The sequence below is a fragment of the Rhagoletis pomonella genome, unplaced genomic scaffold (genome assembly GCF_013731165.1).
Source record: "Rhagoletis pomonella isolate Grant_MI unplaced genomic scaffold, Rhpom_1.0 Rhpom_scaffold_00007, whole genome shotgun sequence".
NCBI lineage: Eukaryota > Metazoa > Arthropoda > Insecta > Diptera > Tephritidae > Rhagoletis > Rhagoletis pomonella.
Window position 1 is genome coordinate 35,873,531 of NW_023458561.1, and position 12,602 is coordinate 35,886,132.

The following is a 12,602-nucleotide window of genomic DNA, read 5'->3' on the forward strand; positions in this document are numbered from 1 at the left end:
AATAAAAAAGGACAAATGCATAATAGTTCCAAACCTCAAAAAAAAAAAAACTAAATATATATGGGGATCTATAGAGATCATGGATGTGCACATAACAGTATACTTTGTTTGGGCGAAACAACAGCTACAATAGTTATAAAATGTCAAAGTTAAAAAAAAAATAATTTTTTAAATCGAAGTTTCTCAAAATCCCATTCATATATTTGATTTAATTTCATGGGAATTTTAATTCCTTTCATTCATATTTTATATATGCCTCTCTGCAGGAAATGGTAGTAGTTTTCAGCTAACTATTAACTAACTAGCAGTCGACTAGCGGTAACTATTTATTGACTGTTTCCTTTGGCCGCAACTAACTACTTTTGAAGCGTGATGACCGAAAAAAAATTAGAACTTATTTCCTCTGCATTAGATGTCAACTAACTTGTAGATAACTACTTTTGGACATAAACTATCAATAAAAAAAAAGATGTTTTAATTTTTTAAATTTTTTATATTTTTATTTATTTACTTATTTTATTTAACATTACATATTTGCTTATGTTTTTACATATTCTTTGTAGGTGGTCTCATATTTGAATAAGATCAGACATGACATCAAAATGGTAACGTAAAATTTTTTCCTTTATTTTATTTGTCCTGAATACGAAAAAGAACCTGCGAAGTGCAGACAAAAAGGGTATTGAAAGTAATTTTTGAATGAGGATATTTAAATAGAAACTTGTAAAGAAAACAGACTCCCGATAATGTCTGCATGACTCCTGCACGTCTGTTATATGCAAAAGTTCTAGAATTAAATAGGAAATTTATCAAGCTTTCATTGGATGTGCAATGTGCAATCAATAGTCCTCACTCTACAAAGTATTTAAAAAAATAACCCTGGTCCGTCTCAATACCGGCTACGCTATTAGGAATATTTTTTCGCAGAAATTCTTCCTGCGTAGTGGGTATTCGACCGCGCTTAGAAATTATAACCCTTACTAAGTAGAATTCTCCTTTCCGTAGGGCATATATGTACATATTTATTCATAACTTTCATGAAATATATATCAGCCCATGGATGAATATTTTTAATTTTATTTTTATTTTTTAATAAAGTGATATCTTGCACATTGTCATATTACAAGATATTTTTATGGCCTTTGTGATTTTGCTGACCATTGCTGCTTCCTGAGCATTCGAAACTGGCGCAAAAATTTCAATATCCAACAATAAAATAAAAACAGTTTTTTACCTCTACCATACCTACTATTTACTCGCATTACTTAGACAACAAATTCCCACTAAAGCAAACTAAATAAATTTCAATATATTTAAGAAACTTTGCACATGACAAGTATATTTACATATATTTCAAGAATATTTCCCAACAGTCAAGAAGTCAAGCAGTCAGTGTCAGTGCCATTGTTGCTCATACGCCCTGTTAACCATCTTACCAAGCAAATTCTAGGAACTGACAATTCTTTAGTGGAAATAGATAAACGAATGAATTTGGCAGAAAATTTTGCCTACGACCATTTCAGAAACTAGCACTTGCACTTTACTTCGCTTGTTAAGTATTATTTGTTGCTTTCATGTGCCAGCGAAATGACTTGACATGTGGAAGGAGTGTAATTTCGTTCGTCGTTCAAGCTTTTGTAGTTAGATATAAACTTTTCAGAAATTGTTTTGAGATACTTATTCAGAACAATTGATATATATATACTTATGTATGTAGATTGCGTTGTAATTGCGGCCACACTTTTTGACATACACAATTTAGCACACATTGCAAGTATGTTAACTGTCACTCGCCTTCACAAAAGTTATGGCAATCTTTTCATTTGAATTCAGCCTGGGCGAGTGTATGAGTGCATATGCAATTCAAGAAGAAGCAATAAGCTAGGCTGTCCGTTAAAAATATAAATTTTTTTTATTATTGTCTATGGGACTACATGCCCAAAAATCATACAACTTTTTTTCTAAAACCTGCATCTTTAACTGCTGCAACAGACAACTTTAGTACTCGTTTTTTTTTTTAGAAAAAATTCTTCATTATGTATTCGAATGTTAAAGAAAGTTGTTAATGTGGAATTTCTGAAGATAATACTTTGCAAGTATTTACATGTATGCCAAAAAGTGGTGGTGTGCTATTTTGTGTTATTTTTTTCATGAAACCTGTAAAGGCCACAATATTTAAACTAGTCTTGAAATTTATATGCAATCGTTTATAAAGTACATCAAAAAGGATGCCCATCTCTAAGCCTTTCAAGTAGTGCCTTGGCAAAATCCAAAGCTGTACTGCAAAAAACCTTACCACACTGTTATAGCTACCAGGTTAAAACGGGATTGAATACTAGGGAACCATTTTTTGTGAACCCGGATTAATATTGTGGCTTCAGTTGTACTTTTAGATATTAAGCGATATCATATTTGTGTATCCTTTTGCTACCAATAATCTTAACAATCGCCTTAGCCAAAATAAAAGCCTTTGTGGCACTTCTGAGCTATGCAGCCATTTTTAAGTCTAACAGTGAGGATATTGCGTAGATATTTCCCACCGATGGCATGAGCAGATACATTTGTAGAATGGTCACGAATCAGCAAATATTAGATGTATTTTTATCTGTGATCTGGAAATCCTTCTTACAGAAACTTGCGTAAAAAGGACGATCCTCCTGCTGCAATTAGTAGGTTGCCTGGATGGTCACCGATCTTAAAGGATATTCACAATCGCTATCCGCTCAAGCAGTCATTTTCAAATGTACTCGCCAATAAATCCAAAAAAAAAAAAAATAATTCTCCTGTCCTATATGCCTTAAAAACGTAGTTCTTTTGATTTCATTCATGCGTCATTACAAAGTAATAAATACTACTGATGGAAAACAAGAAAGAGTTCTCGACTACAATGAAAGGTGAAATGGATTCAGCTAATGAAAAATGTGCCATATATATTTAGATATCTGTCTACATAGTTCAATTAGAAGTCAAATGTATGCCAATGGCAATATTTTTTAAAACTGCGTAAACGTATAAATTGCAAGGACATGCGAACTTATAACGCTTTGCGCTCAGCCCTGTAAGCTCCGCATGCAAAAGGAAGTTAAAAATTTGGGATTTCACGTGGGGAAACACAATAGCATCCAAAATTGAAACGTGGTAAAATGCTCGAAAAACAAAACCATCATTATACAGTGGCGGGGAAATAAATAGGGATGTGATATTTTAACAAAACAATTTTTATTATTTATGAAAGCATAGGTCATAATCTAACAAAAACCATGTAAGTAAGAATTTTAGAATTAGTATACAAATTTGAAAAATTCAATAAAGTTCTTTAAAAATGTCAAACTTTTTAATGAGAATATTTATCGTTTTAAATTGGAATTTTCTTCCATACAGAGTATTGTTACTATTATACCTGTATATTCGACGAATTTCCTAAATAATTCAGAGCCACATCACTGGATTGTTAAATAGATGCTCCAAATATAATTAATTACAGTAAAAATAACTTTATTGTACAGCATGCACGTATTATAAAGTATTTAGGCATTAGGTTTGTATTTACAAAACTTGCTAAGGCAATCGATCTGTTTTACAACTGAGCTTTTAGCTTGCTAATTTGCAACTGAACTTTGTAGGCGCTATGGCCATGCTTTTGCATACCGGCGCTCGCACTCATCGCAACTCTAGAAAGGTCCTATCGAAGGTTACCGAATATTTCTCCGATCTCCACGGTGTTTATCACACATTCTGTCATTCTTTTGTTGTTCGCCTTGGCCTGTTATTCGTGTTTTGCTTTATGTTCGAAAAACTGTTTGTGTAGGGATAATTACACAACATCATCAAAAAGGAAAAATTTCCAAAAATTAACAGTGAGTTACTACTTCAACGGAATACAAAACTGCATATCTAGATTTTGATTTTTTTGTTTAAATTCTAAATGAAAATTTTGAAACGTTCATGAAAATTTGTTGTAGTTCGTCGAATTTTTATAAATATTGTACAAAATGTGAAATTTTAATTTTAATGGTTTTTATTAAGAAGTGGGCTTTGTTAAAAAAAAAAATTTAACAAAAGAACAATAATTGCCTTTGTTGTTTATGGTCAAAAGAATAATAGCTAAAACTTATTTAAATGTCGCGTCTCTATTTGTTTGTCCCCCATCATAAACGTACTTTCTTCAAAAATCAAACGGAAGATGCAGTACTACATCTGCCCTTAAGGTTTTGCATTGAGTGCTCTATCAGAAAATAGTGATTTGGGATCGTGACAGTTTTGTCCCTTTGTACGTAATTAGAAATTTTTATTTTTTATATTTCCCTATATTTCAAATTAAATTAAAAATCAGGATGCGAAACAATTTCCATTTGCTCCTCGATCATCATATCGCTTGTGTTTTTGTACAGTTTTGTACACAGTCAGAAACAAACTGTAAGATTCACTGTCATTTTCCCCAACAAGAAATGTTTGCTTTTCGTTTGTGACAACTGTAATATAAGTAGTGATGGCACGGTTAATCGAATAACCGATTATAATCGGTTATTTTCATTCGGTTAACGATTTAATTGTATCGAAATTTTCCTTTCGATCAATCGAGCGATTAACCGATTAATTTTAAAAATAATCGAAAAGAAACCATCAAAAATTGACTACTTTACTCACACAATAATGTATGAATCAAAATAAGTTGGGATGTTTTTTACATTCTCGTATTCTGCAAATTTTTTTTAACAATATTTTTGCCAAAAATCGCAACGCAAGCTTAACCGAAGTAGCTACTAAAAAATCACTACGCAGGTATGCACATATATTCATTCGGTCTTGCGCATTTTCTTCCTTTTTATACCAAACATTACCAAACAGAAAAATGCCAATCATCAATGGGCTACAAAACTACATACAGAAAATCCTTCTAAGAAATCTAATTAAAATGCTGGAATTTTTTGTTTATTTTTTTATTTTTACAGGTTTCGATTCATTTCGTTTGTTCTTTCGTCTATATCTACTAAACGACTGTAGTGTACTATCGGCAAAGTGAACTCAGCCATTTTGTTTCTGTATTATACCGAACTGTTGAAGTAATAAGCGAAACGAAATAGCAACGTACAATATAGTTTATTTTCGTACACTGAAAAAATAGCTTTTCTACAAATGCCGCTTTTGGAATGAAAATAGATTTAATTTTTCTTATGAAGAATTCATCGCTGTTTAATAAAAAAAGAAAAATTATTATTTTTTGTAAAAATTTTTTAAATTACATGAAAAAAATTTCTTCATTTAATCAATTTTAATAAAAAGAAAACCAATCATTAAGGTAGCCTAACCGAATCTACGTCACCGTTTGTCAAAAATCTTTCATTTCACTAATTGCTCAAATACACTTTATTCCACCAAACAACGAAAAATATGTAGTATTTACATTCAACCTTCAATCCTTTTCAAACTCATCTAGGTATGTATATTAATCTATATTTCTTGAGCTTTGTTGAGTTCAGTAATTTTAGATATTTAATTTTTCATTCGCTCATATTTGTTTTCATCAGTTTCCCTCGAAAATTCTGATTTTATCAAAGCTCAATTATTAGTTTTTCCACTGACGGGTATATTTTGAAATTTGCGAGATTGAACGCTCATGAAACATATATGTAACGGGTGATTTTTTAAGAGCTTGATAACTTTTTTTTTAAAAAAAACGCATAAAATTTGCAAAATCTCATCGGTTCTTTATTTGAAACGTTAGATTGGTCCATGACATTTACTTTTTGAAGATAATTTCATTTAAATGTTGACCGCGGCTGCGTCTTAGGTGGTCCATTCGGAAAGTCCAATTTTGGGCAACTTTTTCGAGCATTTCGGCCGGAATAGCCCGAATTTCTTCGGAAATGTTGTCTTCCAAAGCTGGAATAGTTGCTGGCTTATTTCTGTAGACTTTAGACTTGACGTAGCCCCACAAAAAATAGTCTAAAGGCGTCAAATCGCATGATCTTGGTGGCCAACTTACCGGTCCATTTCTTGAGATGAATTGTTCTCCGAAGTTTTCCCTCAAAATGGCCATAGAATCGCGAGCTGTGTGGCATGTAGCGCCATCTTGTTGAAACCACATGTCAACCAAGTTCAGTTCTTCCATTTTTGGCAACAAAAAGTTTGTTAGCATCGAACGATAGCGATCGCCATTCACCGTAACGTTGCGTCCAACAGCATCTTTGAAAAAATACGGTCCAATGATTCCACCAGCGTACAAACCACACCAAACAGTGCATTTTTCGGGATGCATGGGCAGTTCTTGAACGGCTTCTGGTTGCTCTTCACTCCAAATGCGGCAATTTTGCTTATTTACGAAGCCATTCAACCAGAAATGAGCCTCATCGCTGAACAAAATTTGTCGAATTGTCGAATTTCGAACCGAACACTGATTTTGGTAATAAAATTCAATGATTTGCAAGCGTTGCTCGTTAGTAAGTCTATTCATGATGAAATTTCAAAGCATACTGAGCATCTTTCTCTTTGACACCATGTCTGAAATCCCACGTGATCTGTCAAATACTAATGCATGAAAATCCTAACCTCAAAAAAATCACCCGTTACATATATAGCAAGCAATGTTGCAGATTCTCCTTTACTCACACTTCACAATTTTTACAACCGAAATTTCTGAATAATAAATCTGATGTGACATTTCATGATTCCAGTTAGACGCCTCACTGTGACAATTTTATGCTGATTTTTATGTCCTATTTTCATATTTTTTTTTTTTTAATTTTACCTTTGCGTTATCTAGTATAAAATGTTGCCACGTGTTGCCGCATTTCGCTAGTGTGGCAAGCCATGGAAAATTAAAAACAAGAAACAGCAAAATGTAAAATTAAAGTCAACACTCACACGTCACAGCATCCGGCAGAAATTGCAAACCATATTGCGGCCATATGTATGAATAGTTTTGAGTGTATCACTGCTATACATTTTTTTTGGCTTTTCAGCAACAGCAACAAGCCATGCCATGTGGATTGTTTGAACTGAACAGCCCACGAACCAACCGGTGAAGTGAACCGCTACTGGAGTCGCAGATAAAAATATGAATAAAATATGGCCAGCCGAGAAAAGCGACACATTTTAGATGGGTAACAGTTGGATTGAAACTGAATTGCAACTATAAGCAAAAGCATGGAGCGCAAAAGAGAGTTTCAGAGCAGGTAGAAAATAAAAATAAAATAAATAAATTATACAAAATAAGCGACACTGTTGTTGTAGTACATAGTTAAATATACATACATACATACATACATAGATATAAGCGAGTGGTATTTTTATCTGTTTTTAATTTTTTCGAGTCAAAAAGCACTGCCACCTGTCTGCTGTAAAATCACCGGATTTTACAAACCCATTTTCTACATACGTACATATACATACTTACATACATACATACATATGTATGTTTTTACACAGAAGAAATTCATCTGTACATCTGACTCACCTGACACTCGTACATGCCATGATCCCGCCGTTGCACAAATTTTATCTGCAATGTCCACATGTTGGAGCCAGGCGCATGCAGTATCGCAAAGCGTTCGTCGTTGGTGTAGAGCTGCGCACCGGACGAAAGGATATGCCAGTCGCGTCGACGTATCCAAGAGATTTGATTCTGTGGCAGCATGAAACAAAAAAAAAAACACAAATAAAATTATTATTATACTATAAATGTACAAATATAGAAAAGAGAAAAAAAATACTCTAGAAAAGGCTGCATAGTTATTATACTAACAACGAAAAAAATTCCATGCAAAGCTTAAAATTAGGTTTGCTTAAATTCGTTGCATGCAGCTGTTAAGCAGTGCGCTAAATTGCGGAATCTTAAAAAAAAAAACAAATAAATTAAAATAATAAAATATTTGCACTACATACATACATATATATGTACATGCATAAAATTAGGTGCAATTATAGTTGCCTTGAAATTTACTGTATGTCAAAATTCTTTCGCGTATCAATAGACATACATATAATTATCAAAAAAAGTAAGTGCATATTTTGTTGTTTATTAGGTTCGTGAAATTCAAGTGAAATTATCTTACAATGAATCGATCAGAGGCTAAGCTTCATCCCGTGCAAAGTTGATATTAAAATCATCAGCTAATACTAATGATAACATTTGATATTTTTCTACATCTGCACGACTAAATAAATAATCTATATATAAATACGCCACAAGAAAATTTTGCAATCCCTTTTTCGAAGGCATTGTTCGCTCGATTTCATTGAAGCATACACCGATTTAAAGGATATAACTTCCTCGAATCCAGAAATGTTAATCCCGATACATAGCATAGTGGCATCTGACATATAGACTAAAATGTGAAAACCACTATATCTCTAAAACCAATTATGCTGGGGAACTGAAACTTAGCACAGATGCATAGATTGCAAATACCCTACTTACGGTGAAAAATGGTAGGTACTGGGAAAGTGGGCGTGGCACTTCCTATACAAACTGAAATTCTCATATCGCTTATCTCTGGAACCGCTTATGCTAACGTCCTGAAATTTGACACAGCGTAGAGTGGTAGATTTTGCAAAGGGGGGTGTGGCACCGCCCATACAAACTGAAATTCTCATATCGCTTATCTCTGGAACCGCTTATGCTAACGTCCTGAAATTTGACATAGCAACATATATTGTCAATACCGTACTTATGGCGAAGAGTGATTGATTTTGGAAAAGGGGCATGGCACCGCCCATACGAACTGAAATTCTCTATCTCTGGAACGACTTATTATAAGATCTTGGAATTTTATACACCTACATTTATACACTTACAAAATCGCAAGAATCAATCAATTGGGAACAATTTTCTCCCAGATTTTGAAATCGCATTGAATGGTTGTTATTTTGTGAAAGAGCTTTTAGAAGGATCAGTGTGTTTGTCTTCCGATAGGTGGCGCAGGGGTTGAGAGCTATCCTAAAAAATCAGATTTATTTCTGTTAGAACACATATTAGTAACATAAAATTTGATATAACTTGGTAGCCCAATCGTGTGATGAAAATATATTGGGCTATGGCCCAGTCTTTATTTAAACCCCTTTTGAAACCGCCGTTAGAGAAGGAAATATTATCTTTTGTTGTAAACCTTCAAGATACTTTCTCAACCGTTAACGATTCTGATGAAAAAAAGAAAGAGTTTATCTAGATGTGGGCAATTTAGTTTTTAACATCCAAGAGGCTCTCAGACAAATTTATGTATTCGAAAAACATATTTAGTTTAATTTGGTGTACGTTTGACATATGTTTTAGTCAGTGATGAACATCTCATCTATAAATAAATACAAATACATATTCATATTTTTTATAAATGAAAATCGAGATTCCTTTTTCGGTCTTATTTCAAAAGCTACTGAAGAAATTTGGAGGAGGCTTGGTAGAATTAGCACTAATCAATCTGGTATTAACGTTCACAATTCGATTTTAAGTTTCCCTGTAAATTCGCTATAAATTATGCTGGTGGACTTCAAAATAGTAATTCGCATAAAGGAGTTAGAGTATTGGTGACAGGTAAAATTCAAAATTGTATGAAAAAAGATGTCGAATTTCGACATCTGGGCGACACTAGTAAATATAAAACTATTACTCACTTTAGATAATATTTATTTTATTGCTTGGAAAAATAAAGACAACTGCAATTAAAATTTTACACTCGCCTTTAGAAAATAACGATAAGTACTTTGATTTCAATATCGATAACAGTACCGATAAATATATCAATAGAAATATCGATAAAAATATATCAATAGCAATACCAATAAAAATATCGATAAACATATCGTTAAAAGTATCGATTATTATATTGTTAATATTAATCGATCGATAAATATATCAATAAAAAGCTCGATTATTGGGGCGTATTCCCGTTTTCGTACGAATCGAAAATTAGAAATCTTTCTATAAAAAACATCGATGATTGTGTCGATAACATTATGAATAAATATGTCGCTGACATTGCCGGTATTTTTATCGATAAATAAAAGGCTTGCAAAATCGACAAATTTATTGATAAATCGTCATCATCAACAAGATAAACAAATATAACTAAAATTCCTCTGTGAGTTTAGGTAAGGTGTGGTGAGTTCAGGTATGGTGAGTTAAGTTTTCGTGAATTTAAGTCTCCGTTTTTCCGCCTTAATCAGTTTCTTCATATTTACGTTGTTCACATGTTCCATTGCAATTTATCCAGGAGTTATCCCGGATTAGTCGACTGTTTTGCGGAGTATGTAGGTACATACTTACAAATACCCACATTTATTTAGTGCATATTTTGTTTTTTTTTTTGTTTTTTGAAACTTTTCATTAAACCATTTTTGAAATTACTTTCATCTTTCAATGAAAACGTTAGCTGATACGTTCTCCACTTAGCAGCTCACTGGCTCGCAAGGTGATTGAACCCAGCTTAACGATTTTTCATCAAAATTCCATGTTAAAAGCTTTTCACATACTCAGGAAATTTTGCCATACGTTAGGATATGTAATGCTGGAGCGGCATGTGTATGTGTGTGTATGCCCCTAACGGACGATCGAATTTTTATGTTCGACCCTTTTAAGCCATCAATATTTCAAAGAAAATAAATGAACGGTGACATTGTTTAAGTGAGCAGGTTTCACAATTCTCGCAGCCGGTTTTCCGTTTTCTCTTCTGGAAGAGCCTACTGACCAGCGGCGTAGATTCCGAATATATTTTCATTCGTTACTTACTCAGGGCAGGTGCATAAATGCTGTTGTGTTTGTATCCTTTGAGACATAGTAAATGTGCGAGTATGTAGACTTTAGTGATTTGCTTTAGCATAGGGCATATGTTAACATAAACATACATATTTGTATAAGTTATTTTTAAGTTTGGCACGTTGTGGGCGTAGGTATATTCTGCCTCATTGCTGACCTGTTCATGGGCTAATTTCGATGTACCAAAAAAAAAAAAACTGACATGAGTTCATTATTGTCGAGCCTAATATGTCATGTTTTATTTGTTTCCTTGCATATTTTTCCTAAGTTTCACATTTTATATGTAATCTACTTTAAATGTCGCCTAATTATGACATATGTAGCTGTTGAAATATTTGTTTGCCTTTATACAGAATTTGTCCCTTTTATTTCTTAGTTCCATTTTCGAACTGACCTGCATACATTTCGTAAGGTGACACATAAACATACACACACATAAACATAATAATATTTCTTCATGTATCTTTATCTATACTTTTATCGGTATCTTCATCCTCATCTTTTTCTTAATATCCATTTTTATCTTTATGTATATAATTTTCTTCATCTACATACATTAACTCCGTTCCAACAATTTTCGTGTAAAATCCGGTAAAAATGTGTCAAAAAGCATAATTACTCTCTGAAATGAGAGTAAAAAGTGAGTAACAACAAAAAACAACGGGAACAAAAAAAAAAGCTGTAAAAATGTCCACCAGTGATCGCTTGACACTTTTCGCAACACCAGGGGTGGGAAAGGCCGAGGCCGGAAATTCTAAATGCTTCAAAGAGTCACAAAAAGAAAACAACAAACACAAAAATTTTATTTTTAAATAAAATGATTATTAATGAAAAACATTAATTTTATTAATGTTATTTATAGATATTGAAGAAAATTCAAAAGATCCCCTTGGCCAAATTTTCAAAACCTGGTTTTACTTCAGTTAAAGCCGTTCTTACGTTCGCTTAAAATCTGCAGTAAAAAACATCCAACCGCGAAATTCCGGCGAAATGTCATCTGTTCTCTCATAGGAGCAAATTATCCAAAATAGTAGGAGAACAGAAAATTTGCAGCAACTAACAAATTAGACGAACAGCTGACACAAATTTTGTTTACATTCAAAAGTATAAAATTGAAAACGTAAGAAAACAAATCCCGAAGTCTTATCCTGACACAGTTCACTGACTAAACGAATAATTACTTACTTCTTATAAGTTTAATTATAACTTCCAAACCATCAAATTCAATTTAGGGATTTGCGTAAATTCCAATCAGCTGTTTTTGATCGGCTGTTTTCTTGTTGGCAAATTGCAGTTGGCAAAAATTTTTTCCAGCAGAAACTAGCAGTATTCCCTCAAAACACTCATGGGCACTGCCTTGCCCGCGGGCAAAGCTCTTTTAAGCTTTCTATATATTTTGTATAGGCGTATACAGAGTAAAAGCTTTCTCTGCCCAACGCTGCCTCAAAATGAAATGTTCGTTTTGCTATCTCAAATTTCCCTACTTTGCAAGTTTTTTGCGTACGCGAACACCAAAAGCTGATAGTTTACATAACTTTCAATAATTATTAGGCACGCGAATGCAATTATTTGCGAACGGTATTTTGACTTTACGAATTTCAATGTAGAGTACAAAGACTCACAGTTATACGTTGTACCAAAAATTGAAAATAGTAGTTGCGTTCCAGGTGCTCACGATATTCATGATTTGCAGTTTTTTTTTTGCACGAAAGCATTCCAGGTGCCAAAAGCCCTGTAAGTCAAACCACTTTTGGCGAGAGTAACTTGCTCTCTCTCTCTCAGTCAGAAGTTGCAGGTTTCAATCCGAAGTTTTTCTTCCTGAAAGTTCATGAAAAGTATCAAACGATAGGCA

General features: G+C 33.2%; 1 protein-coding gene across 1 annotated transcript in view; it reads right to left on the bottom strand.

Moving 5' to 3' along the window:
* The window catches only part of LOC118742699 (zwei Ig domain protein zig-8), a gene marked incomplete in the record, with an annotated part of 103,551 nt that overhangs the window by 35,389 nt on the left and 55,560 nt on the right, over positions 1-12,602 (bottom strand). The window contains 1 exon segment of the mRNA XM_036474965.1: positions 7,457-7,624. Coding sequence (XP_036330858.1) covers positions 7,457-7,624 — 168 coding nt within the window.